Below are 24,607 nucleotides of genomic sequence, written 5' to 3' on the forward strand. Positions count from 1 at the left end.
GGCTTAAAGACCTAAAGCAGAAGTCTGCTCCCCTAACCTCGCCCATCTCAACTATTACCGAAGCATCTAATTTGGTCTCTTCAATCAGAAAACAGCCAACCATCTAAGCTGCCGAGCCTCTGTTCCTTTTTAGCCCTTTAGCAGAGCGTGTATAACATCCTGTCCATTAAGCGCAGCCCCTGTGTTCACAGGAAATGTCGCAGGGGAGCTATTTCAGTCTCAACTGAGCGGCACATTACAACCAACAGAGCCCTGGGGCCTCCCAGCTCAATCTCCTGACCTATTTAGACCCCGGCCATTTATTTTTAGGAGGCCCTTTTTGTCCCCTCGCCCCCAGCCCAAATTCCAATTTAAATAGCTGGAAGGAAATCAAGAGAAAAATCTGGCTTCAATGGCATAGCATTCAGGGCCCCTTTAGGAAGCCAGTTCCAACAAGGGCTCTGTTGTACCCAGCACAGCAAAGCTGCTTCGATACTTGGTCCTTTTGAAAAACATACTCCATATCACATTAGCTGGGTGTCAGCCCCAGCAAGTACAAGAAGCGCTTACAGCCAGTGTGAAAGACAATCTAAGCTAAAAAAATTGAGTGGAAAGGCTACCATGACGCATAGACCATTTTCTGAGCAGAGAGTATAAGCTGCTTACCTGCTGGGAATGCTGCGGGCTTAGGTGGCTCTGTTGGAGTGATTTTGCTCATCCCAGGGCTTAAAAGTTTGACATAGTTAGCAGGGAACCAGCCTATCTGGCGCTTTTTCCCACGTGCCTAATAACAAAAAATTACATTACAATGTTTCAAAGGTTCATGTTCTTTCATGTTATACTTTGCACTTATACCAAGTTTACATATAACTGAAAAACAAATGACATCAATAGTAGAATCTACGGATTACTGTATTACAAAATGAAAACATGCCAGCTAAAATTCAAATCGTGGCAGCTATCAATCAGCAAAGCCTAGAATGTTCTGGCATGGGCTGGACTGTGTGGATCACAGAGCACTATGTAGTATGTACAGGATGGGAAACTGCTCATTTAACAGCTCTCAGCTGTCATTTTCAGGTAATGTAGAGGTTATGGTTTATGCCAATGTTATATATGGATTTTAGGAATGATAATAATGGCAGTCAGCACGTGCTGGGTGCTTTTTATGAGCCAGGCCTGTGCTAAGCACCTTATCTGCATTTACCTACACAACAATTCCAGAAGGATAATACTATTACTATTTCCGTTTCCCACTATTACTATTCCTAGTTCCCAGATAAAAAGAGTAAGGCTCAGAAAAGTTAAGTGACAATCTCAAGGTTACAGGCTAATCAGTGGCAGGCCAAGATTCACAGTCACATCTGCGATCTTCCTATGGAGAATAACTGTACATATACGAGATGACATACACGCAATATGTGGAGGACACAAGGAGTCTAAACTTCACCTTGTTTTCAAAAGCCATCAGGCTTATGTGATGGATCAGCCACATTTTCCACCACCATGCCTGCCTCCTTCTCTTTTATCTAATTCGACACAAAATCCATTCATTGAGTGTTTACATGCCGGGAGTTGTTGGAAGGGGATAGTATATGACACAGAGGAACTTATAATGAAGTTGGCGAACGAAGACTTGCACTCCTGACACAATTCCATGAGATGAAGACTCTAGTTAGGGATGATGATAAGTGTTATAACTGCCCTTCTGCACATCACCAGGAACAGAGAACTTAACTTACAGCACGTATACACACACACACACACCCCCTCTAGAAGCAAGGCTTTGATAAAAACAGCTGCCTTTGGGGACAGGGTGGGAGGGAGACATTTGAATTCCCTTTCGTAATTTTAATTAATTAATTAATTAATTTTCTGGGGGTCACGACACGCAGCATGTGGGATCTTAGCTCCCCGACCAGGGATTGTACCCGCGCCCCGTGCAGTGGAAGCACGGAGTTTTAACCACTGGACTGCCAGGGAAGTCCCTTGTAATTTTAAAATTTGAAACCATGTGAATATATTACCTATTCCCAAAATAAGGAAATAAAATTAAGAGAAAAGGAAACTTCCCACCATCTTACCTCTGCCCTCTCATCTGATTCAGTTTATCAAGAGGGATACTTCTGGGTTACTTTTAGAATGCCAATCAAATTTCACTTTCCTTGGAGTCATAGATTTCATGCCCTTGGCTCAAGGACTAAAGTTCTAATCCACTGTTAATCCACCAATGGTTGAAGCCACTCCTTTAAAAGCTCCCCCATGTTAATCTATTGAGCATATACTGCCGTAGGTCTCCCATCCCTGCAGCTTCACAAGGGCAGAACACAGAGCTCACTGGCAATTTCTTCATTTGTGTATCCACTGGGGAGAAGGGCTGGTGAAAGCACCAGAAGCCCCCCTGGGCACGGCAATTATGGATTGCAAGAGCCACTCAGGACTCTCTTTTGAGCAAGGTACAAGGAACGTGATGATGAAAAAATACGGTTTCTGCCTTCAAAGAGCTGATAGCCTACAAGAGGAAGTAAGAAATATGCATGGAAGTAATAATATCCACATCAACACTAAATACCAAGAGTGGTGCAGGCATCGGGGCCACCACGGTTCACGGGAAGAAGACGTCGCTTCTGGTGGGATGGTCACAGAAAGCTTCCGGAAGAAGTGGGATTTGGCCGGCTCTTGAACGGGGGAGAGGTGGAGATGACCATGTGGGAGGCGCTATGGGCAAAGGCAGTGAGGCATCGGGGTCTGAGGGTTGCTGCTTGTTTTCAAGAGAGCAAATCACCGAATGAGGCTGGAGTAGAGATGTCGCTGTGAGAGGCCAGACTGGTAAGACAGATGCTGGAAGGGGAGGAGGGCATCTGAGGGGAGTCTTGGCCAGCAGGCTAATAAGGAGGGCCAGTGGGGACACCCCCTTTTTTAAAAAAAATTTTTTATTGGGGTATAGTTGTTTTACAATGTTGTGTTAGTTTCTACTGTACATCGAAGTGGAGTTCTCTGCGCTATACACAGGTTCTTATTAGTTATCTATTTTAGTACATATTACTGTATGTATGTCAAGGGGACACCCCTTAAGTCTTCAGAACAGGGGAGTGACATATGGATGGGAAAGCCAATGAGGTGGCAACTCTCTACAAGAAATGAGACCCACCGGTCTGAGGAAGGCCTCCTCCTACCCAGTGAAGGAAGAGACATATTAAAAGGGGGAGTGGAGGGCATTCCCTGCCAGTCCAGCGGTTAGGACTTGGCGCCCTCACTGCCGGGGCTTGGGTTCAATCCCTGGTCGGGGAACTAAGATCCTGTGAGCCATGCAGCCGAAACACTCAATCACTTAAAAAAAAATTAGAAAAAAAAAAGGGGAGGGGGGGTGGATTCCAGGACCCCAATGGAATCCTAAGCCAATAAACTGTATCTCGTCCTCCCTGCTCGATAGGGCTTTTATGGCTGCCCACCAGCAAGCTCCCAGGGGAACTTTTGCCTTTGGGTACTCCAGGCTGTGCCTTCTATTCCAGCCAAGATACATTTCTTCAGTCCACCAGCTCACTCTTCACTCTCCGGCACTTTAGTTTTTAATTAGCTGCACAGAAAGGTGCTGTATTTCTTTACCTCACCACAACATAGACCTTTGCCTTCCTGACCAAGGTTTGCCTTGACAGAATGATGAATTGAGGACACACAAACACACACACACACAGGAACTAAAACTGTTGTGCTGTACAGATGTGGCTTTGAATGCAAAGGCTACTCTGGTACCACACCTTATAGCACCGCTCATGGAAAGCTCCGCTCCTACAACGCTGTGACTTAAGGATGACTCCGTCATGAATTCTCACTATCCTACCACTCACTGTCTGAACTCAAGAATCCAATAGATTTAGATACATCTTCAGAAGCATTCTTAGCTCTCACAATTCTGTTCCTGGCTGCCCAAAGCTTAGGAACCAAATGGATTCAGATAACATGGCATCTCTCACTACACAAACGCAGGATTTAGGTGGTGCAGGGTTATCTGTACTTTGCAACGAAACGGTGTCCCTTTGAGATCTTGCATATTGAAATTTGGGCAGAGAATTTTAAACAAATGGAAAAGACACTGACTTGCAGCTCTCCTTCCCACCATCCACCTGGGTTCTTTTTTCGGATCAAAATCAGCTGACCAGGGGCGAGGGTAAGCTGCTCGGGACCAGTAGCAGTGTAGGACGCAATAACCTGGGCAATTTCTGGAAAACAAGACCAAACATAGCAGTGCACCATTAGAGTCAGGAAAAGGAGAGCCTAAGAAGACACAGCCACCTCCCAGGGTCACGGGTCAACATCGTCAAAGCCGGTGTACGGGCCAGTTTTCTACTAAACGAAGAAGGCTTGGTGGCCCTTCTTTGACCACACGGCAAATGCAGTATTCAGGAGCTGGGCTTGTCTTCCGGTTCTGCCCAGTCTGCTCGAGGACCCCCTCATCTCTCAGAACGTACCAACTTGCCTCCACAACCTCCCACTCTCCCCCAAGTCCGCACCCTACCCCCACTGCCCCAATTCCCAAGAACACCCCGATGCAGCAGCTGGGCCTCATTCATCCCCAACTGCCCTCCGCCCTCACACAGTGCTGATTATTATTAGCACATGGTCCAGTCAAGGATGGTTGAGCGAATCAAGGAACTCAAGTGAACCTTTTCCACCTGCCAAGTACAGTAGAAAGAGAAATCTGTTTTCTTCAGAAACCACCAGGAGTGTGCACTAGCTAATTTCTTTCTATGTTACGACTTTCTTTAGACTCTCTCTTCTACCCACAAGCCCATTTTCTTTGAGGCTCACATTTTGAGGGTGATCCCTGAATATCAGGTAGGAATCACATCAATGTAAGTTTACTTCTTTTTACTTCAAGTTAGAGGACGATCCTGCAGTCAAGAGGAGGGATTTTATGCAAAACAACAATTCAGCACAGAAAACAAAAAATGTAAACAGTTCTGTACTTTTCCTGAATGTGAACAGTCTCATGGGAAAAATTCCAGCAGTACCACAGACCAGGCGCTGAAAAGTACATTTCTCCTGGCACAGGAGTTCAACTACGAAAGGACAAAATCCTCCTCTGACCGAATGCTGGTGTATCCGCAGCGACAGCCTTGTGAACTTCTAGAAGCAAGACAGAACAGATTGTTCTATTCCTCTCCACTCTCTCCCCATCATAACTGTTCTTGAAAGAAAGAGATGAAGAAAGAAGGAATGAAGTAAAGACAGACAGACAGAAGGAAAGAGGTGAAAGGCCCATGCTCCTGCTTCCCTGAAGGCACATTAGCCCCCTAGGACCCTGTTCTGTAATAAGCGGCCACCAGGCTAGGAGCACCAGACCGTCCCGGTGCAGACTGGCCCTGACGCATGCATCCCAGAGCTCAGGCGAAGCGAGAAAGAGCCCAGCGTACACATACGTGGGCTCCACTGAGAGCTCAAGCTGGGAAATCTCTGCTGGGGATGAGAATTCTCCCCCAACATGCCAAGGACTAGCTCTAAACTCCACGAGTTTTCCATTTGGAAAAGATCCAAATCAGTGCCCGATTTGGCCCCTGATGTCCCTGCTCCTCAAAGGACCTGGCCTGCGTAGCCAGTGACCTGCCCTGACACTCTTTTCTGTCTTTTCCAGCTTTTTTGAGCAGCTCGCTGGTTTCAGTGCAAAGTGAAGCCCCTCTGGAATGACAATTCAAAATGTAGCATACTCCTGGTTAAAACAGACATTTGACCGGGGTGGTCCAACATCTGAGTCAGACTAAAATCCTACAACTGCCTAAAACCCCACCTTTCCTTGCCAGGTAAGCCCATTTGGAGCTGAGCACCAGACACAGATACACATCCCTGTCAGCACTGCGGTGACTCTTTCAACCTGTAATTTCTTAAGGCTGTAATAGCACAAAAGCTCAAATGACCTAGAGAGGAAGACAGGCCATACAACCGTATGATTTCACATCTGCTTCTTTCTTCTTTCAGGCTTGTATGTATAGAATATGTGATTTTGTTGAAATAAACTAAAACACTCTGAGTTCAGAGGGATGACTGTGATTTTTGTACCTTCACCATGTACCTGAGGAAAACCACCCAATGGCTTCTAAATTAATAGGATCTGCACTCTGATAATACGTGTTGCTCTCTCATCTCCTCCGTTATTTATGTCCTGGGACTAAATATGCTTCCAGGAAACAAACAAGGGCTTCCTGAACCTAACGAGAGGAGGACTAAGCAGCTGCTGACCCCAAATCCTACAGGTTCATGCATTATAACTTCCCACCATCTTGCCTGAATTATTTCTTCACATCCCAAGAGAACACTGTCTGGTAATGTCCCTACTCTCCATGTGTGAGGCAACAGCCACATTTCATAACCATCTATAAATACATTAGTAATGGATTCCAAGGAAAGGATCTCCTCCAACCACTCTTCGGACAGATTCTTTTGTCTTTTCTTTTCTTTTTTAAGGCTTCTGGCCCCAATAAACAAAGATTGGGAGCAACTATCAATTACATTTAAAATATTGAAAAATAAGCATCAGGGTTTGTCACTTACCAGGTTTTTTTCCTAAACTCCCTGTTTTCCCAGCAGTTCCAGAGCCCTTAAAACAGAGCAGAAGGTCTCATTTGCATACTGAAGAGTTTTGGTCAAGCAACTTAAAAACGATTAATGATGACACAAACCCGCTTGAGCCCCTAAATTCCCCTTTTCATTCCGGGGAAACATAGCATTGTATCTCCTGACATTATGATCTGTATCAAGGAAAACATGGGGCGAAATAAGTACTTTAAAAGCATGTAGCTTTTACTCTCTTCTTAAGAGAAAAATTAGCAAAGTAAGTGGCATTGTAGGACCCCAGAGGGCTCAGGTATTGACTGTGTGTAACATGGGCGCATCCTGTCCCTGGGTCAGGTGAAACAGGGGCTGCCCCGCCAGGAAGACTGTTAGTCTACAGCCTAAACACTAAGCTCATGCTTGATGTCCAAATGGTTAATTATTAAACACTTCACACATAAAAAATGTACAGAGACTATAATAGACATCCATGAGTGCAATGGATGTCTATTATAGTCTCCATATACTAGAGACTAAATATGTGAAAATATTAATATTATTAATATTCTAATTAAATTAACAATACATGGAAATATTAATATTTTGGTACATTTGCTTTAGGGCTTTCTTTTTTTTTTTAAAGAAGGAAAACAGTACAGTGGCAATTCAAACACCCCTTCCCCCATCCCATTATCCAAAGAGGCAGCCACTCTCCTATATATCCTTTCTACCCAAACCTTAACACTGTTTAAACACTGAAATTTCTCTTGTAATGCTGGACACACCGCCCATAGAAGCAGACCATTTTTTTCCCCAACTACTAAGTGTTTCAAAAGTGCTCTGGGGTTGAATTCCTTCATAGATACTCATGGAATTTTAAACCAGCTGAGCAAGCCAAGCCAGCAGAGACTCAGCTGGGACAGGGGCCAGGCCGTAATCTGTCCTTGCAAAGTGCTTTATTCCAGATTAATTTTCACTCTTGTGTCCCTATCTTCCAGTAAATTAAGTATTCCAATTAAAACAGAATAAAACAAAAGGTTTAATTAACTAAATGAGAGTAACTTTAAGAATAAAAATATGTAATTATCTACCAGGAACACAACTTATCATTGTCCCTACCTATATTTATACTGAAATTCAATAACCATTTACCAGGGAAAGTTTGAATTAAAATGTTTACTCTGATTATGCTTTCTGTATTAACCAAGTTATACAATACCCATCTTCCTTGCAATTTTTATAGGCTGCATATCAAAATGAAGGAACACTAATGATAGAAGATTCCAAATGACCAGTTACTTTCCCAGTACAGGCTTAAATATACTCTCTCTATTCCATAAAAAGAACAAAGCAATTAGCAAGCCAGTGATAGAATTCAAGCAGCTTCAATGTGCTCCCTTTTAAACACCACAGCCAGCACTTAAGCTGAGACGCAGTCAGATGGCCAGGTTCCATCCTGGCGTTTCTTAAGAATGCAGCAGAAAAGTTGATCCAGGCTACGTGCCCCAGCCCTGCTCGTGTAGAGAAGGGAAGCAGGTTTAGGACAACCTCCCCCTTGTCCACGGGTCAACTTTGGTATCTGAAGCTGGGTCTGGTTTTTAAGTTTGGCGGGATATGGCCTTATAATATTGAAGTCTATGTCCAAGTAGGATGAAAGAGCTGCCTTTTTTGATTTTTTCATTATTATGAACTAATGTTGCTAAATGTCTAAAATCTTTGGCACTGTTAGTTCTTCTGTGGCTGATATTTAAGGCTGCGGTTAAGAAAGCACTTTACAACTCAACTTACCTTTAGAAAATGTCACAGTGCATTTTTTGAAACTTACTGACTTTGGATGGTTTTTGGTAGAAAACTCTAATTTATTAAAATCTAATGCAAGTAATGGCTTTTGTGTTTAACTGATCCCAAAGGTAAAGCCATTTTAAGAGGTTTTGTGCATGGGAGCAGAAATCCAGTTTAGTTTTTAATGTTTTCCCTCTACTCCCCTGAAATATCTCCATGGTTCTTATTGGATATAACTGGCTGGCCTGCAGAAGAGTTGAATTTTCCCTCTCCAGGTCTGCAGAGGACAATACAATGACTGTCCTACAGAAAAGAAGTACTTTCTTTCCAGCTTCTGCCAAATTCTCCAAGGGTAAAACACTTATGCAAATCCCTTCAGGGGAATTTCAGCAAGCTGCTCTCAAGACCAAAGCAAGGGAAAACAAACCAAAAACTCCCCAAACAACAATGACATTCCTTAAAAAGAAAAACAAAGCAGCAGATAAAACTATTCCTAGGAACTGCAGGGAAGGTGAGAAGGCTGACATGGAAGAACTACCATAGCTTATCACCAGGCCCAGCTTCGCTCCCCAGGCAGCCATGGGTCTGTTAAATGACTACATCTATAACCTGAAATTCTCACTAACTTGAAATTGGCCACTACGAGATAGGTTCCCATACTCTAGTAGGCCCACACCACCATTTCCTTAATCTTGTGCTATCTCAAGGCCACTTCATGCAACTGAATTTTTAGGGCCCCATTAACAACAATGGGGAGCCACTTCCAATTTGTAAGGATAACAGCATTTAAAATAAATTCAGTCCAGGGGGCTTCCCTGGTGGTGCAGTGGTTGAGAGTCCGCCTGCCGATGCAGGGGACGCGGGTTTGTGCCCCGGTCCGGGAAGATGTCACATGCTGTGGAGCAGCTGGGCCCCTGAGCCATGGCCGCTGAGCCTGCACGTCCGGAGCCTGTGCTCCACGGCGGGAGAGGCCACAACAGTGAGAGGCCCGCGTACCTCAAAAAATAAATAAATAAATAAATAAATTCAGTCTCTGATCAACGGAGATACTAAGTTCTAGCGAAAGTGTACCAATTTCTTAGATCTTGAGTCTTCCTAGTGTGTAGGCAAAAATACAAATTCTAAAAACTCTACTGCCCAATATTCTGGGGCCAGTATCACCAAAATACTTTTGTTTACATGGGCAAGATATTGCTGTGTATCTTTCTTGAAGTTTCTCAAATCAGTGACCCTGAAGACTAAATCTAGAATATTTACTCCGAATCCTAAGTCAGTTACATTCAGGAATAGAGATGAATCCTGAGTATTATCCCAGCTGACGCAGACCAGCCTCATTATGAGCAGTCTCCACTGAGCCCCGGGGGGGTTCTTCTGCTTCTGGGAAGCCAAGGCTGACCCTGCGGCACCAATAGACAATTTCAAACAATTACAGGTCACACTGTATTTGCTGTCACGTTCCAGAACTTAGCAAAACCCAACAATGATGTTCCACCGGCAAACATCATGACTCCCTGAAAAGAGAATCGCTGCACAGAAAGGGAGAGGAAACAGTTAATGTGGGTTTACCTCTGAATCTTTAAGCCTCACATAGTTAGAAGGGAAGACTCCGGACTTGTCGCCCACTGTTCCTGTCCACCAGTCACCATCTTTCTTGGTAACCAAAATCACATCCCCTTGCTGAAAGGTTAAATCGCCTTGCTCAGAACTCTCGTAAGTGTACATGGCAATAAATTCTGGTGGGGAGAAATATTGAGATACGGAGAGAGCTTGATCGTTTACAGAAATCCCAGACAACTTTGCAAAAGCAAGATTATGAATAAGGAAATTATTAGGATAAGGTCCATTCAAGAGAAAGGCTAGTCACTGATAAAATGCAGAGTTACAGAACCCCCTGGGCTCCAAATTCCCCGACTGCACATAAAAATTCAATAACTGCAGCCGGGGAGACAATTCCTGTGAAGACCCAGGACCAGGAACAACAACAAAAAAAACCCAACTGCATGTCCACCAACACCAGTACTGACAGTGATCCCCGATTTAACACCATGGTTTCTTTTTACATGAAAATGGTTTTCACGTTCACTTTTAGCTAACATTTACTGAGTACCTAGGTCATGCTGAGCACTGGGTTAGATGCACTGACATGCCAGGCTCCTTGGTGACCTCGTCAAATATCTGATTCACTTTTGAAGATACCAAGTCACCATTTTAGAAACCTTTTAGACATGGTATATCCTTTATGTAAATTAAGTAAGACACGTTTTTCATTATTCAAGTGCCTCGGTGAAAATTTAAGTCCTATTGTGCCATATACACAGATGGCAGGAAGCTGTTAGAACACAAAATTTAAAATATATATTCTTTGGTTAAAAACGGACACCTACTTGTCATTCAAGTATAAACAGGTAGAGTGGACTGCTGACAAAAGTAGTGTCTACCCAATCCCAGAAAATAATCACACCTTTCTGAACAAGTGGAAAAGACAAATCACAGTTTCTTACATTTGATTATTCATGTAATTTAGTCGTAAAGGACAAGAATTAATGTTCTTTACTGTCCTGAATGTGAAGGATGTGCATTCCAGAGGAAGTTTTTCTTTTGAATTATAAACAGCTGACTTTACTAAGGCTTAGAAACCAAGTCACACTCTCAGAAAGATCACTTGACACAAAGTTCTAGACACTACACTAGGTAGAGAATAAAAGATTTCCGGAAAGATGAACATACGTTTCTTATTTCCACTTTTTGTCCATTTTATCCTAGGCCTTTGTGTATTTTTTAAAAAGCAAAAAGCAAAAAACTCCCCCCCAAAAACGACAAAACAAAAAAACACCATTTACCGGAAAAGTTCATTTTATGATGGATGATGGATGGAGTGTTTCTTGCTAAAATTTCATATGATAGTCCTTAAATGCAGAGCTTAATGTAAATTAATTTAGTATGGAGGACTACATTAATTTAGTCCTAATTATAAGAGCCTCTGCAGGAGGCACTAATGAAAGCTAAAACAAACACCAAAAAACACAAACCCTCCTAATGCTTATGCTAATGTGGGCAGCTCTCCAAGGGGCTGCTTCAGCCTCCCTGTGCTGACCTGTAGGCTGAGGCCAGCAGACCCCGAGATACAAGGTCATCCAAATGTACAAGGCAGAACAGAAGCCTCTCTGTCTTTAGCCCTCCAGCACTGGTGACACACACCTCCACAGTTAAAACTGGAAAAATGATTTCCCGCACAAGGAAATCAAAGTTTGGCAGCTTGAATAAGGACATTGTTTTATCATTAATATATTCCTTTTTCGGATTTCTCAACATTCTGACCCTTCCCTTTTCATTTTGTTCCGTTACTTGTTCCTTAGCTCATGTTTGGCCATTTCAGATTGGATCCTTGGCAATCAATCCTTTTCCCAGTGATTCCTGCACTTAAAAGTCACTTTCTTAAAATGGATCCAAAGTTTGAAGTCACTTTCGAAATGCTTAAGAAACTTCAGAAGTGTGAACTCTAGCTGAACTTCACACTGCAGCAGAAGATACCAAGGAGACAGGAAAGACTGTGGCTTTACTTGCCCTGTGTGCATGCAGGCATCTGCGAGGACCTTCTGGATTCAATGAAAATGGGGAGACGTGAGGACCGCTATGCGGGGCCTCCTCACCACTCAGACCCTCTTCCCCAGACATGTTAACACAGGGCACTGGCAATTCCCAAGCCCATATTTTAAGAGCTAACCAAATTAACCATCTATTTAATCTGGTTTCTGGTTTACGTGAAATCTGATTACATTTAATACAGTACTGATAAGTGGTCCATTAATATAATTAAGTATCTTTTCTCAGAATTTCAGATGTCAGTGCGCTCTCACACCCCTCCAGAAAGTCAGCAATCTCTCCTCAAATTTCTAATACCTAAATCATTTCAAAATGGATGTAATAAATGTCAACCAAGGTTAGAATTTAACTCTCTTCTGTTGCCCAACTTTAAGGATGTGTGTGGTTCATCTGTAACCTACTTGTTGAGGCCTCAAGTGTAGAGGCCTCTCTCTGTACAATGTTTCAAAACAAATCAACATTCATCAACCCAGCTGTTGGAAACTAACACACCATTGTAAAGCAATTATACTCCAATAAAGATGCTAAAAACAAAAACAAAAAAACCCAGCTTTTGGATGAGAAAGCTCACTGCTTTAAGTGACTATCGATAAATCCAGGAAATGAAGCAAAAAGGAAATAAGAGTAGCAGACATTTACTGACCTTTATTTCAAAAGCTTACACTATTATCTCATAAGCCTTGTAATAATTTCCTACCTCAAGTGGTGATTATTATGCCCATTTTACAGATGAGGGAGTTAAGGCATGACTAAAAGTAAATGGTCACTAGGTGAGAGAGCCAGGATACAAACTCTGGTGCTCCAGTGAGACTGAATGGATATAACACACTGAATTTGGGGGGACGGGAGGCACACATAATTTGCCTGACATAATACTGACTACACGTGCTGTGTTTAAAAGACCTTCTTGCCTGTTCTCCTAACAGTGGATAAAAAAGTCATTAAGATGACAAAAAATGTATGAAGAGAACTATCTTAATGATTGTTTTGGCAGTAATGGCAAAAACTGGATACAATAAAATACTGGATTTGTTCAGTGATGATGAAGTTTTACAGCTATACCTATAAACCAAAAAAAAATTTTTACTTCTGAAATTCCTCTTGAAAAAGTAACTTTGTTACTACCTGAAATACCATTAAATTTTAACCCTTGCTGTCTCCATTGAAACAATTGCTTTAATAATTCTATTTTTCATAAGGCAAAGTTTCTAAGGAATGTAAGTCTCATAATGGCAAACAAACTGAACGAAAGATTCCACCCTCGTGGAATTTATTCAAGGAATCTATGAAAAACTACTATACAGTTGTGTAGACATCTGTTAGCTACAAACACTGTTCATACTTCAACATGGAAAGCCTGTCTAACTTGGGTAGCGCTCATTCTTCACTTAGTACTCTGATAATGGCTGGACCAAATGAAGAAAAGACATGAGATTTTTACCATTAGAGCCTGAATTATGCAGGTTTTGTTCATTTTTAAACCTATACTATATATTGGCATATATAATCGAAAAGATTATGTCATGAAGAAGAGGAAATAAAGCAATTAATTATTTGTGTAATAAACACTCAAAATACAATTTTTAGGCCTAAATAATCTGCTGTGGTTATTTACATGGAACACAGAAATGAAACTTCTGTTTCATTTGGGGTACAAATGGCACTGACGTTACTGTGACAGTTTTACTGAACTGTATAGTTATGGCTTTAAGCCTTAATACTTACCTGTATAAAGTCAGAAAAATAGCAACTACCACAAATTACCTGTAGAGATGCTCAGAGAACTTGGTCCTTAGTGACTGTGATGGGCCTCTTTCAAGAGTCAAAGGGCTCATAATCAAACATAATTAGAAAATTCAGTTTTTATGATCAATATATCTGATAGTATTTTGAAAGTCTCCATAAAGTACTATGACTTTGTGAAGAGCTAAACCTCATTTTAGCTTAGAGTTTAATATAATGAACGTAAATTAATGTAAACTATTTAAACATGAAATCCAACTTCATTTCCAACATTCACTGTATTACACGATTCCCTCCACCTTCTAAAGAACATGATCTGAGTCAGGTTCTCACCTTCTCCTGACACGGCCGGCTTGGCTGCTGGGGAAGCTACTCTCTTTAGACTAGCAGGACTTTCTGAAGAACCAGAATCCATGCTGGAAGAGGGGGGAAAGTATTTTAATTTTCACCCTCAAAGAAAACAGTACAAATGACACTGACTTTTCTTTTTAAAAACTGTTTAACATTTAAAGCATTGATAATCTACAGCTGAAATAGATGCACTCAGCTAAGTCAAAACACATCACAAGGGGCCACAGAGGCCTGATTCTAAGCTCACATCCTTGTTTGTCAGCACTTTGCTTTGCTGGATACACAGCTAACGTATTGGTCTATTTCAAAGCATGACTGACAGATGCTCATTCAGTAATTTTGCTCTTCATTTCTTCTTGAAGCTCATAATTTGTTTTGACCACCTACATGGTTAGAACAATTAAACAACAACCTTTATGTTAAGGTTGCATGCTATAAGTTTCCTAATGAAAAAGATAATTCATTCTTCCATAAATTTTCCCAAATGCTTTGGGCCTCTAAGTAGTCCTGTACGTCTGGAACAGTACTGGATACTAAGCATGAAGAGGGGCATAATCTCCAACAAATCCACAAGAATGTTCCAGGTCTCAGAGTAGAATTCCCTCATGCATAAGTCAATGAAAAACAGGATACACAGGTTTCTATGAGCAAGGAAAAAAATGACCATTTATCTGTAAGAGGCTCTCCCCTGTTGCCATGTACCCTAATTTCTGCAGTTAAAAGATCCAGTTTAAAGACAAAACAATCCTGCAACTCCTATCTATGAATCTTAACTAGTGCAAACAATAATTTCATGCCTGACATGGTTTTCATCCAATAGAAGCAGATAAATACAAACATACCTCGTAGATTTCCTTATGGGCCCTGAAATGAGTTTCACGTAGGACTTGGGGAACCACCCCTTCTGGCCTTGAACTTCTCCAAACCACCACATGTCTTGCTGCTCCAGGACTGTGATGACATCATTTTTGTTAAAATTTAAATGGTTGTCTTTTTTGGCTCTCCAAGGATACAGGGCTTGTGCTTGTAGCCCCTCCACCTTTTCGCCCTTGTGTGGAAGAACATAAAGGACCTCTCATCACTCTGTGATTTGTTATCCATTCAGGTGACGTGAACACCGGCTCCTCCCCTGCGACGGGCACACGCAGGCACATGCTCAGCCGCAGAGGACCCTGCCTCAGCACAGCACTGGTGCCACATGCTCCACTGTTTTCAGTAACTGTTTATTTCCAAAAGTGGAGGTGAAAATCTGCTAGCCTATTCACAAAGCCGTGGTCGGGCCATCTAGAATTCTCTATTTAAACAAGCCAGGAGGTCGTGTTTATTCTGTTGTACCCGGCTGTGTGCCTTTTCTGTTTGGGTTCTATTTTAAGTCTCAAGTTGCCCAGGGCACTCCCACTCCTGCCAATTTCCAATCGGATTTGGGTGTTTAGTGGGGGATTAATACCAGAGCAGAAACCTTATAAAATCTCAAAAGGTAATTAACTGATATCTTAGTTTAGGTGGACACAGGGAAATACACCTTGCATTGGATTAGGCTTGTTTCAGTTCCTTTTTAGAGGAACAGGGGTTTGGCAAGCATAAATCCACTGTAATCCTCATTTACTATAAATACATCTATATGCAAACCATATACAAAGATGAATAAAATGCCATCTCTGCTCCCCCAAATAATTTAGGTTAAAACACTTTATTAACCAGAAAGCACTATAAAAATGGGCAGTATGATATTATTACCAAGGAACTCATAATTAATGAGGAAGAAAGAGATACAAACAACTATGCCTACCACCCGGCAGAATGAAATAGGCTAAGAAGAGGTTCCAACTATTCACTGCCGGAACAGAGAGAAAAGAGGGATTAATGCTGCCTGAGGGCAACATGGGGAGTTTCACAGAGGAGGCAGCGTTTGAGCTGAGCCTTGAAGGATGAGAAGGATTTTGGTAGCTAGGGCTTCGGAGGAGGGGCACTCCAGGCGGAGGGCACGGCCGCGCGACGCTGTCCCGCAAGGTCCAGGAGGAGAAGCGCGATCTGGGGGTGCATGTGGCCTAGTCTCATGGAGGGGTGGAGTAGGAGGTGAGGCTGGAAAGGTGGGGTGAGGCATTTATTACCTTTTTTAAGACTGTAACATAAAACAGTTACAGTATCTTAAAACAGTACTAAAAAATACAACAACATCAACTTTCAATTATATACGTAAATGGACAAGAACAAGGGATAATGCCCAATGACAGTTCATTCAGAACCAACTTGGACTTGCCTGTACAAGATATTTTCATAATGACATTTAACTGTGATTATGTCTGACAAGTGGAGAATTTATGAGAGGTCAAAGAGTTTCGGCTTCCATGTTGGTCTCCATGGGTTCTCGCCTTCTTAGACCTATGACATCCCTATTTCTTTCCATCTCGACTGTACACTCCACCCAGTCTTCAGAACTGAGGAGGGGTCTCTGGATTCCAAACGCCCCCCAGGACCACAGAGTCTCTGCCCACCGTGTCCCCACCTCGTGCTTGCAGGGAGCCTCACACCGGAGCCGTGGATCTCAGTGCTTCTGTGTTGCCCAATCCTCTCCATCACTTCCGTTTAGTCTCTGCCATTTCACCTGGGCTCCAGTATTTCATAACCTCTCACCCCGAGAAATCTCTGCTGCACCTGCCCTGTCCATCTTTCCACGTGGAGACGCCTGAATAACCAGCATGGAATCAGGCAGAACACGGACTCTGGGTTTGAATTCCAAGTCTGTCACTTACTAATTGTGTGACCTTGGACAACTGTTTAATCTCTCCAGGCCTCAGTTTCCACATCTCTAAAACAGAGACACTTTCTTCAAAAGGTGGTTAAGAAAGTGTAACAGGATCTATCTTTAGAGCAGCTATGAGAGTAATAATCTTAACAGGGGTGGCTTATGTTACTATTATTATTTCTAGTCCCAAACTGTGCAGTATTGCTGAAGAAAGCCAAGATAATGTGTGATGACCAGTTACACGTTCAGGTTAAATTCAGCCACGTCAGGCTTCATCGTTCTTTACGCAATTCCTTTTATGCATGCTCCGAAGGCCCTCGGGCGCCCCTCCTGAAAAAGCTGCCCAGAGCACAACCTGAACTCCTTTCCCTCTTTCTCCAACCTCTCTTCACCCTTCCTCTCCCAGAAGAAAAAGAAGCCTGTCTTCTTTTCTGTGCTTTTAATGCTTCTCCCACTTAGGTTCACAGATATGTTCTACTTGCCTCTTTGCCCAGACCACCGCCTTTAATAATATGAGCACCACCACCCCCGCTTTCTGGAAACAGCCTTCAACTTCGCCTCATTTTCCTGGTCCTGAGCCCTCCTCCACCAGAGTCACCACGGCTGAGCATGACACTTGTGCCACCTGCTGAGCTGGGACAGATGCAAAGAAAAGGAACAGCTCCTCTCAGGAGCTGCCCTACTTCCAGGTCAGAGAAGACACACGCTCTGTGCAATTTCCATCTTCGTGCACTCTCTCTCCTTTGAAGAGCTCACTCATTTCCTGAGATCTGATCTATGTCCCAATTCCTGCCAGACAGAATGACCTGGCTGTCCCCCTCTCACCTTAAAATTAACACGTCTAAAACCCAACTTCTTTTCGCTAAAAATCAATTTCTCTTTCTGCCTTCCTTGTTCCCCTGTAAAGTCAAATCTTTTTCTCAGTCCCAGACCTTTCCTTTCCTTTTTGCTCCCACAGGCACTGGGGCTCCACCCTCTTCAACTGTTGTCAGTGCCCCTGTGTCCCCGACTCGAATCTTCCTGCACACACCACCCTCCACGTGAATCTGCCCGGAGCCTGTGTTCACTCTGGCTGTTCCCCGAGCAGAAACTGTCCCTGACCCCAAATGCCTGCCAGATGGGCAATTTCACTGTTTGGTTTGACTATTTATAGAAATTTCATTCCTTTATTTATTAAGTAAATAAATAAGGGAATAAATTCCTTTACTTATTATCCTTTCAGAAATTACTTTCTTAGCAAGGCATTTAAGAGCTTCCCATTAATCTGTAATCGGTCTATCTTTTTGGGTAAATATTCAATGGTCTAGCCAAATGGATTGACCCACGACTTTTCTGAAACACTCTCTGACCTCCTACCTAAAGCCTCTCCTCACATTATTTTCTTTTTATCTTTTTATTTTATACTGGAGTAGAGCTGATTAAAAATGCTGTGACACCCTCACAGTATTTTCTGTCTGACATGCCAGCCCTCTCCGTTTCCTAAGAAGCCCTTACCCACTGTTCAAGATGGAGTTCAAATGTCTGAACTCCATCCTCTGAACTGTCACTATTCCCTCTACTGGGAAAATGTGAACTGGATCCCGCCCTGCCAGCCGACCCAGATGCATATAATGAGGCTTTACTCCTAAATGACATTGACAACAAGCACTGGCTGAATCTGTCCGCCCCACACAGGCACTTGAGGTCCTCCCTGCTCCCATCGATGCTGTTACCTGGCCTAAAACAGGAGATGGAGAGGAGCCCGTGGCTGTGGCTGGAGTGAAGGCTGATCTCTGTCTCAACTGCCCGGCGCTCGGAACGGTGAGGGAGGGCTGGGCTGCCCATGCATCCCAGTTGTCGGTTTCTGGTTTCTCGTTCGTGCTGGTGGGCCACCTGGAAGGCGAAGCACGCCACCGTGAGTGGCAAGGACTTCCTGATGCACCGACATTTCTCCCCCCATAAACATACACCCAGGATGTGCCTGGGGCTTGTTTAAGAACAAGGAGGGGGGAAAGAGCACTGGACTTGGGTTTGGGTCTGACCGTCACACACTAGCAATGGGTCTCAGGCAAATTCTAGTCGTTTCTCTGAATCTTGATTTCCTCGTTGATAAAATGGGAACAATATTGTGCCACTCTCGTTAGTTGTGAGGGTCACATGAAATACCACATAGAGAAGTACTTTGCAACGAGAAAGCACCAGAGAAACATCCTCTCGTGATCATTATCTTCATTTGTAACGACAATCCTAAATAAGCAAAAAGAAGTTTCGCACCACATATGAAAACATGCCAGCCCAGCGGCTGGTGCATCTCTCTGTCCCATCATCACACAGCAAGCACCAGGCCATGTGCTTGGATACCATGGTAACTACCAGTGGTATCCTTACAGCAACCTGTTGTCCTGATATCAGGGATGGTTTTAATTTTGCGATTTTATAATTTTAAATAAACACATCTGTGTCAGTGCAGATTTAAATTCAATTGACTTTTTAAAAATCTTTATAAGACATAAACAAATCTGAAAATTAGAATATTTCCTTTGATAGATGGCACATCCTGATTCAGGGTTTGGAAAATAAGAAGCCTGGAATTATAGCAGGAGAGTTGCAGACCACACATTTATCGAGCAAGAGAGTAACACTGACTGGATCCACAGCAAAACAAAATCCTGGAAAACACAGCACTTGTCTTCTTAAAATTTTAGTGTAAGCTTTAGTTTCAAAAGTCAGAACTTTTTTTTTTTTGCGGTACGCGGGCCTCTCCCATTGCGGAGCACAGGCTCCGGACGCGCACGCCCAGCAGCCATGGCTCACAGGCCCAACCGCTCCGCGGCATGTGGGATCTTCCCGGACCGGGGCACGAACACCGTGTCCCCTGCATCGGCAGGCGAACTCTCAACCACTGCGCCACCAGGGAAGCCCAAGTCAGAACTTTTCAATCAAAATCAGGACAAGGGAATACAAACTACTATACACAAAAAAGATAGGCAACAAGGATTTACTATATAGCACAGGGAACTATAATGTCATGTAATAACCTATAATGGAAAAGAATATGAAAAAATATATACAGTAAGTCCCCTACATATGAACAAGTTCTGCTCCAAGAGCGCATTCGAAAGTCCAATCTGTTCATAAGTCCAACAAAGTTAGCCTAGGTACCCAACTAACATAATCGGCTATATAGTACTGTACTGTAATAGGTTTATAATACTTTTCACACAAATAATACATAAAAAACAAACACAAAAATAAATAAAACATTTTTAATCTTACAATATAATACCTTGAAAAGTACAGTTCAGTACCAGCTACATTACTGCTGCTTTTATGCTTGCTTCCCGACATCCTGGGGTTGAAATAAAGATACTGTACTACTGTACTCTATACAGTACAGTATAGTAAAGTACACAAAAACACAACCATGTGACAATGTACGCCAGACGCGTGAACTGACTTATGTGATTGGACATGCGAACGCACGTTCACGTCTTTGAAAGTTCGCAACTTGAAGGTTCGTATGAGGGGACTTACTGATATATAACTGAATCATTTTGCTGTACACCTGAAATTAACACAATATTATAAATCAACTATACTTCAATTAAGAAAAAAAATCGAGAGGAGAATTTCAACTTGTTTTCAATCATCTAATAAAAGACTACTTTTTAGCAGAGATTAGATAGGGAGGACCTTCTTTAGCACTTTCAACCATTTATGTGAAAATGTAAGTATGAAAAACTTGCTATTCCTTACATCCTTCCCTCTACTTCCTCCTGCCTTTGGTCATCACTCACCTCTCTTTCCTCTATTTCCTCCACCTGGTCTTTCTCCAACATTAAGCCCTGACTCCTTGCCTTCAATTTGTTTCTTCTGAAAGATGATCAGACTTGAAAACAAATTTTAAACACTTCTTACGTCCCTTTTACTTGAAAGCCAGTATAAAATATTTTTAGACTACTGCACACCTAGACCAGTCCTATAACTGGAAGTGTGGACAGCGGCTTCATCTCTGCTTTCAAACCTCTGCTTACACACTGTTTTTAATGCCATTTCCTGATGACCAAAGGCATAGCACGAACAGTGGCCAAGAGTACACATCTCTTTGCTCTGGTGTACGTTTGTACAGGACTGATGAAAGAGAAAAGCTTCACAGGAAACAGCTTTCTATCTTATTCAAAACCACATGACTAAATTCAATTTCTGTTTCTGTCCAGGAAAAAAAAAGTGCTATTTCCGTGCAGGAAATGACTCTAAATATTTGCTGTCATGGGTGTCAAGCACATTATTAGGAAACTGTAGTTCTCCATTTCTTCCACAAGAATGTAAGATACAGACAAATTATTGAACAAAACAAGGGTCATAGGCTTAACTTTATCCCAGGGCAAATCACTGTTGAGCAATGATATAGTTAAATCCGGGTCAGAGAATGCAATCCACAATTTGCCAGAAGACCAGAGAAAGTGGCCATGAAAATTACTCAGAGGTACAATCCAAGACTATAACAACACTTAAAAGATCACTAAGCTGGGATTTCAAAAATCATCATAAGTAGCATCCTACACATACGTGGAGCTGAAGTCGGCCCAGTTGTTGGGGGTCGTGGAGGGCTCTGCAGAGGTCACCGCGGAAGGAGCAGGGGTCTCACGTAGAGCCAGTTTGGGTGCAGGGGTGGAGGCAGCATCAGTCACTGGTTTGACTGGGGCAGGAACCTCGTTTTCTGGGATTTTCTCTGCGTAGTTTGCAGGGAACCATCCTGTCTTTCCTTTTAATTCTCCTCCAAGCCAACCCGGTTCTCCAGTTTGGCTTTCATCCACCTGCAGGAAAGTCATAAAGTTTAATTCAGTGGAACTAAATCAACCCCTAAAGACACCAAACACTCTACCAGAACAAAGCCCCCGCCTCTGACCCGGTCAGACTAACACACGGCACAGACATTTCTTCACTTTATTCTTAGTCTAAGAGTCTGGAAAAATGGTCTCTAAACTTTAACTCTGAGGAAACAGTAGGTGCTATAATTCAAGTTCTTAGTCTTTTGTGCCTGTTTAGCTTCTTCTTTTTCCCCTAATAATAGCAGTTAAGACCAATAAGGAATCCTAATAAAGCCTACAGTTTAAATTTTTAGAGCTACTTTGAATTAGAAAGTGATTGACAGACTTCATCACTCAGGAAGTCATGTAATTATTAGAAATAATTTGACTTAGGTTTATTATTTAAAATTGAAAGCAAAGGGTGCAATCAATATGAATTTATTTAGCACTCTGAAAAAAATCTCTAAACTAAGCAGTACTTATTCAGCATAGGGACAAGGAGATAAAAAACAGAGCCTTAGATGGTTTCTACAGCAAGTAAAACTGGCTGCTGTGTTTAGCCATTTAAAAGCTCCATAGATACATGACGAGAAAATTAAGGAAATGATTATTTACAGCAACAATTAATTTTATTAAAGTCCTAGAGTTTTCTTTTGTATAAATTTCACTTTAATATTCACAAACATGCACATGAGAATATAGAATTCCGCTGTTAAAAAATTTCAGAGATTTATTACACCTGTGTTTTTAATGCTTGCATTTTATTTTAATTCTGACCAAAAGGATTAGTCAAAATCCCCAGAATGATTCTACTTATCTTTAGAAGTTACCCTCACTATTTTATGAGCAACAGGAGATCAATATGAGGACAAGTACATTCACTAGTAGGAAATTATTTTCATTACAATAAGTCAAATAAGGTTCTGTCAGAGACCTTATCCTATTTTGATTGCATAATATACTGCCTAAGGAGTAAAACATTGGACCTTAATGTTGCTTTTTCGAAATCACAGAAATGAGTATGTAGGGTCTTAACAATGATTTTGGAAAAAGGGGCAAAAATACCAGTTTTCTAACCCAAATATTCAGTTAAAAAAAAAAAAAACCCAAAGCAAATAACTATGGGACCAAACATCTGTTTGTATTCAGTGTAGAGTAATATGGTATGATGTTTCTTAGCTTATTTGAATTAAAAAAAAAATGCTTGGGGTAGGGGTGGAGAAAGTAGAATACAGGACTTCCTACTTAATTCTGCATGTTATTTATAAAATATTCAGTCCGTAGGAGAGCTTCCTTGCTGCTCTACCTTAGGAACCCTATTGTCATGGGTAAAAGCAGTTTTTAAAGCTGAGAATTCTCCAAAAAGGAGTTCCCCGAGATAGCCGCTGCTTCCAAAGGTTCTATTTTTGGCTTTACAGTTCTGGTGCTAACACTTGTATCAATGTGAGCACGTGGGCCACTTCTCATTCAGCCGCCCAGCATTGTTTTCTTCTTTCTTTCCTTTTTCTGGGCAGCCCGAATTGTTTCTCCAGGTGAGGATTTAAGGTGACATTTTTTTCCCACTTGGATCTTATTTTCTGCTGAACTCAAATGGCTAGATGCCTTTTCTCTCTTGTTTATATTTATTGGTGATATTACGACGCACTTTAACTTTATTGCTGTTTTGCACTGGAAACACAGCTGTTTCTAGGTCAGGCTGAGCCGGGGCCTCCCCAGCTTCTCAGCCGGTTAAACAGCCCAGTTCCTGCCCCTTCCACACGTCCCAGGACCAGAGGTAAGGTCTGGCAGCAGTGAGTGAAGACCTAGAGCCAGACACAATCACTCCGCCTCAAGACTGCAAAGTGGGGCTTCCCTGGTGGCGCAGTGGTTAAGGATCCGCCTGCCAATGCAGGGGACACGGGTTCGAGCCCTGGTCTGGGAAGATCCCACATGCCGCCGAGCAACTAAGCCCCTGCGCCACAACTACTGAGCCTGTGCTCTACAGTCCATGAGCCACAACTACTGAGCCCGCGCGCCTACAGCCCGTGCTCTGCAACAAGAGAAGCCACCACAATCAGAAGCCTGCGCACCATAAGGAAGACCCAACACAGCCTAAATTAAATAAATAAATTAAAAAAAAAAAAGACTGCAAAGTGTCATGATTAAGAGTAGGGCTCTGCAATTAGACTGCCTCAGTTTTAACACCACTTCTACGTTATTAGCTGGTTGACTTTGGGCAAAGTGTAATCTCTTGGTGCCTTGGTTTCTTCATCTGTAAAATGAAGGATAATACCAGTACCTGTTTTATAATAGTTGTTGTAAAGAATGATAAGTATCTAGAACACTGCTTGGCATATGAGACGTACTTAATGACAGATTTTCTAAAGCCATCTCTCCTGTTGTCCAGGTCTGACTCTACTGCAGTTCTCTTTTGCCCTGTTCTAAAAGCCTGGCCTCTATTTGACCCTGTTTACTTTAGGTAACCAGAGATTTCTGGTTCTCTATGGGGAGTTTCCTGCTCTAGAAACCCGTCTAGCACCTTAGGCCCTCGGGGTTGGCCTTCCTATCTTCCTGTAGGGGCTGGAATGTGATCCCTGATCACGACCTATCAAACTCCTACTGGTCTAAGCTAGTTGGACCTCCTTGAATGCCAGCTGCTTTACCTAATTATGTCCTGTGACCCACTGTCATTCCCTTGAGACATGGGTCTTACCTGGTTAACCAGACTTTTGGTTGACATCTGGAATTGGATCTGAAGCCCTGAGGAAATGTTCCACCCTATGGGCAGGTCTAGCTCACACCCTAGTTGATCACACCCAGCCTTGTCCCCTGATATGACAGAAAGCAGGCTTCACCACTGAAAGGTGCTTGTGTGTGCTCAGGAAGGGGAGAAGGTGCCACATCAGCTCCTTAGCCCTGCAAATAAGAGTTTCTGCCATCCTTGAGGGCAATGGTGAAATCAGTATTTCACTTTTAACCAAGGAAATCCATCAGTCAACTTGAACAAACAATAATCTCAATTAGTTTGATCTATTCTTATATGAATCCATTAATTTTAATGAGTAATTAAAATTTAATTTTAAGGTTC

The 24,607-nt window shown here is 42.4% G+C and overlaps 1 protein-coding gene across 6 annotated transcripts in view; it reads right to left on the reverse strand.

Annotated features, from left to right (window-relative positions):
• The window catches only part of ITSN1 (intersectin 1), a 232,497-nt gene that overhangs the window by 53,886 nt on the left and 154,004 nt on the right, over positions 1-24,607 (reverse strand). For 4 of the 6 annotated variants that reach the window (XM_060297827.1, XM_060297826.1, XM_060297830.1 and 1 more), the window contains 8 exons: positions 21,299-21,546; positions 18,463-18,622; positions 14,847-15,052; positions 13,987-14,069; positions 9,874-10,040; positions 6,526-6,571; positions 4,078-4,199; positions 646-763 (listed from right to left, as the gene is read on the reverse strand). In XM_060297827.1, coding sequence (XP_060153810.1) covers positions 646-763; positions 4,078-4,199; positions 6,526-6,571; positions 9,874-10,040; positions 13,987-14,069; positions 14,847-15,052; positions 18,463-18,622; positions 21,299-21,546 — 1,150 coding nt within the window. The remainder of the gene's footprint in view (positions 1-645; positions 764-4,077; positions 4,200-6,525; positions 6,572-9,873; positions 10,041-13,986; positions 14,070-14,846; positions 15,053-18,462; positions 18,623-21,298; positions 21,547-24,607) is intronic. The other 2 variants (XM_060297829.1, XM_060297828.1) reach the window with 1 other exon arrangement.

Source organism: Globicephala melas, chromosome 4, assembly GCF_963455315.2.
Source record: "Globicephala melas chromosome 4, mGloMel1.2, whole genome shotgun sequence".
NCBI classification, from domain to species: Eukaryota; Metazoa; Chordata; class Mammalia; order Artiodactyla; family Delphinidae; genus Globicephala; species Globicephala melas.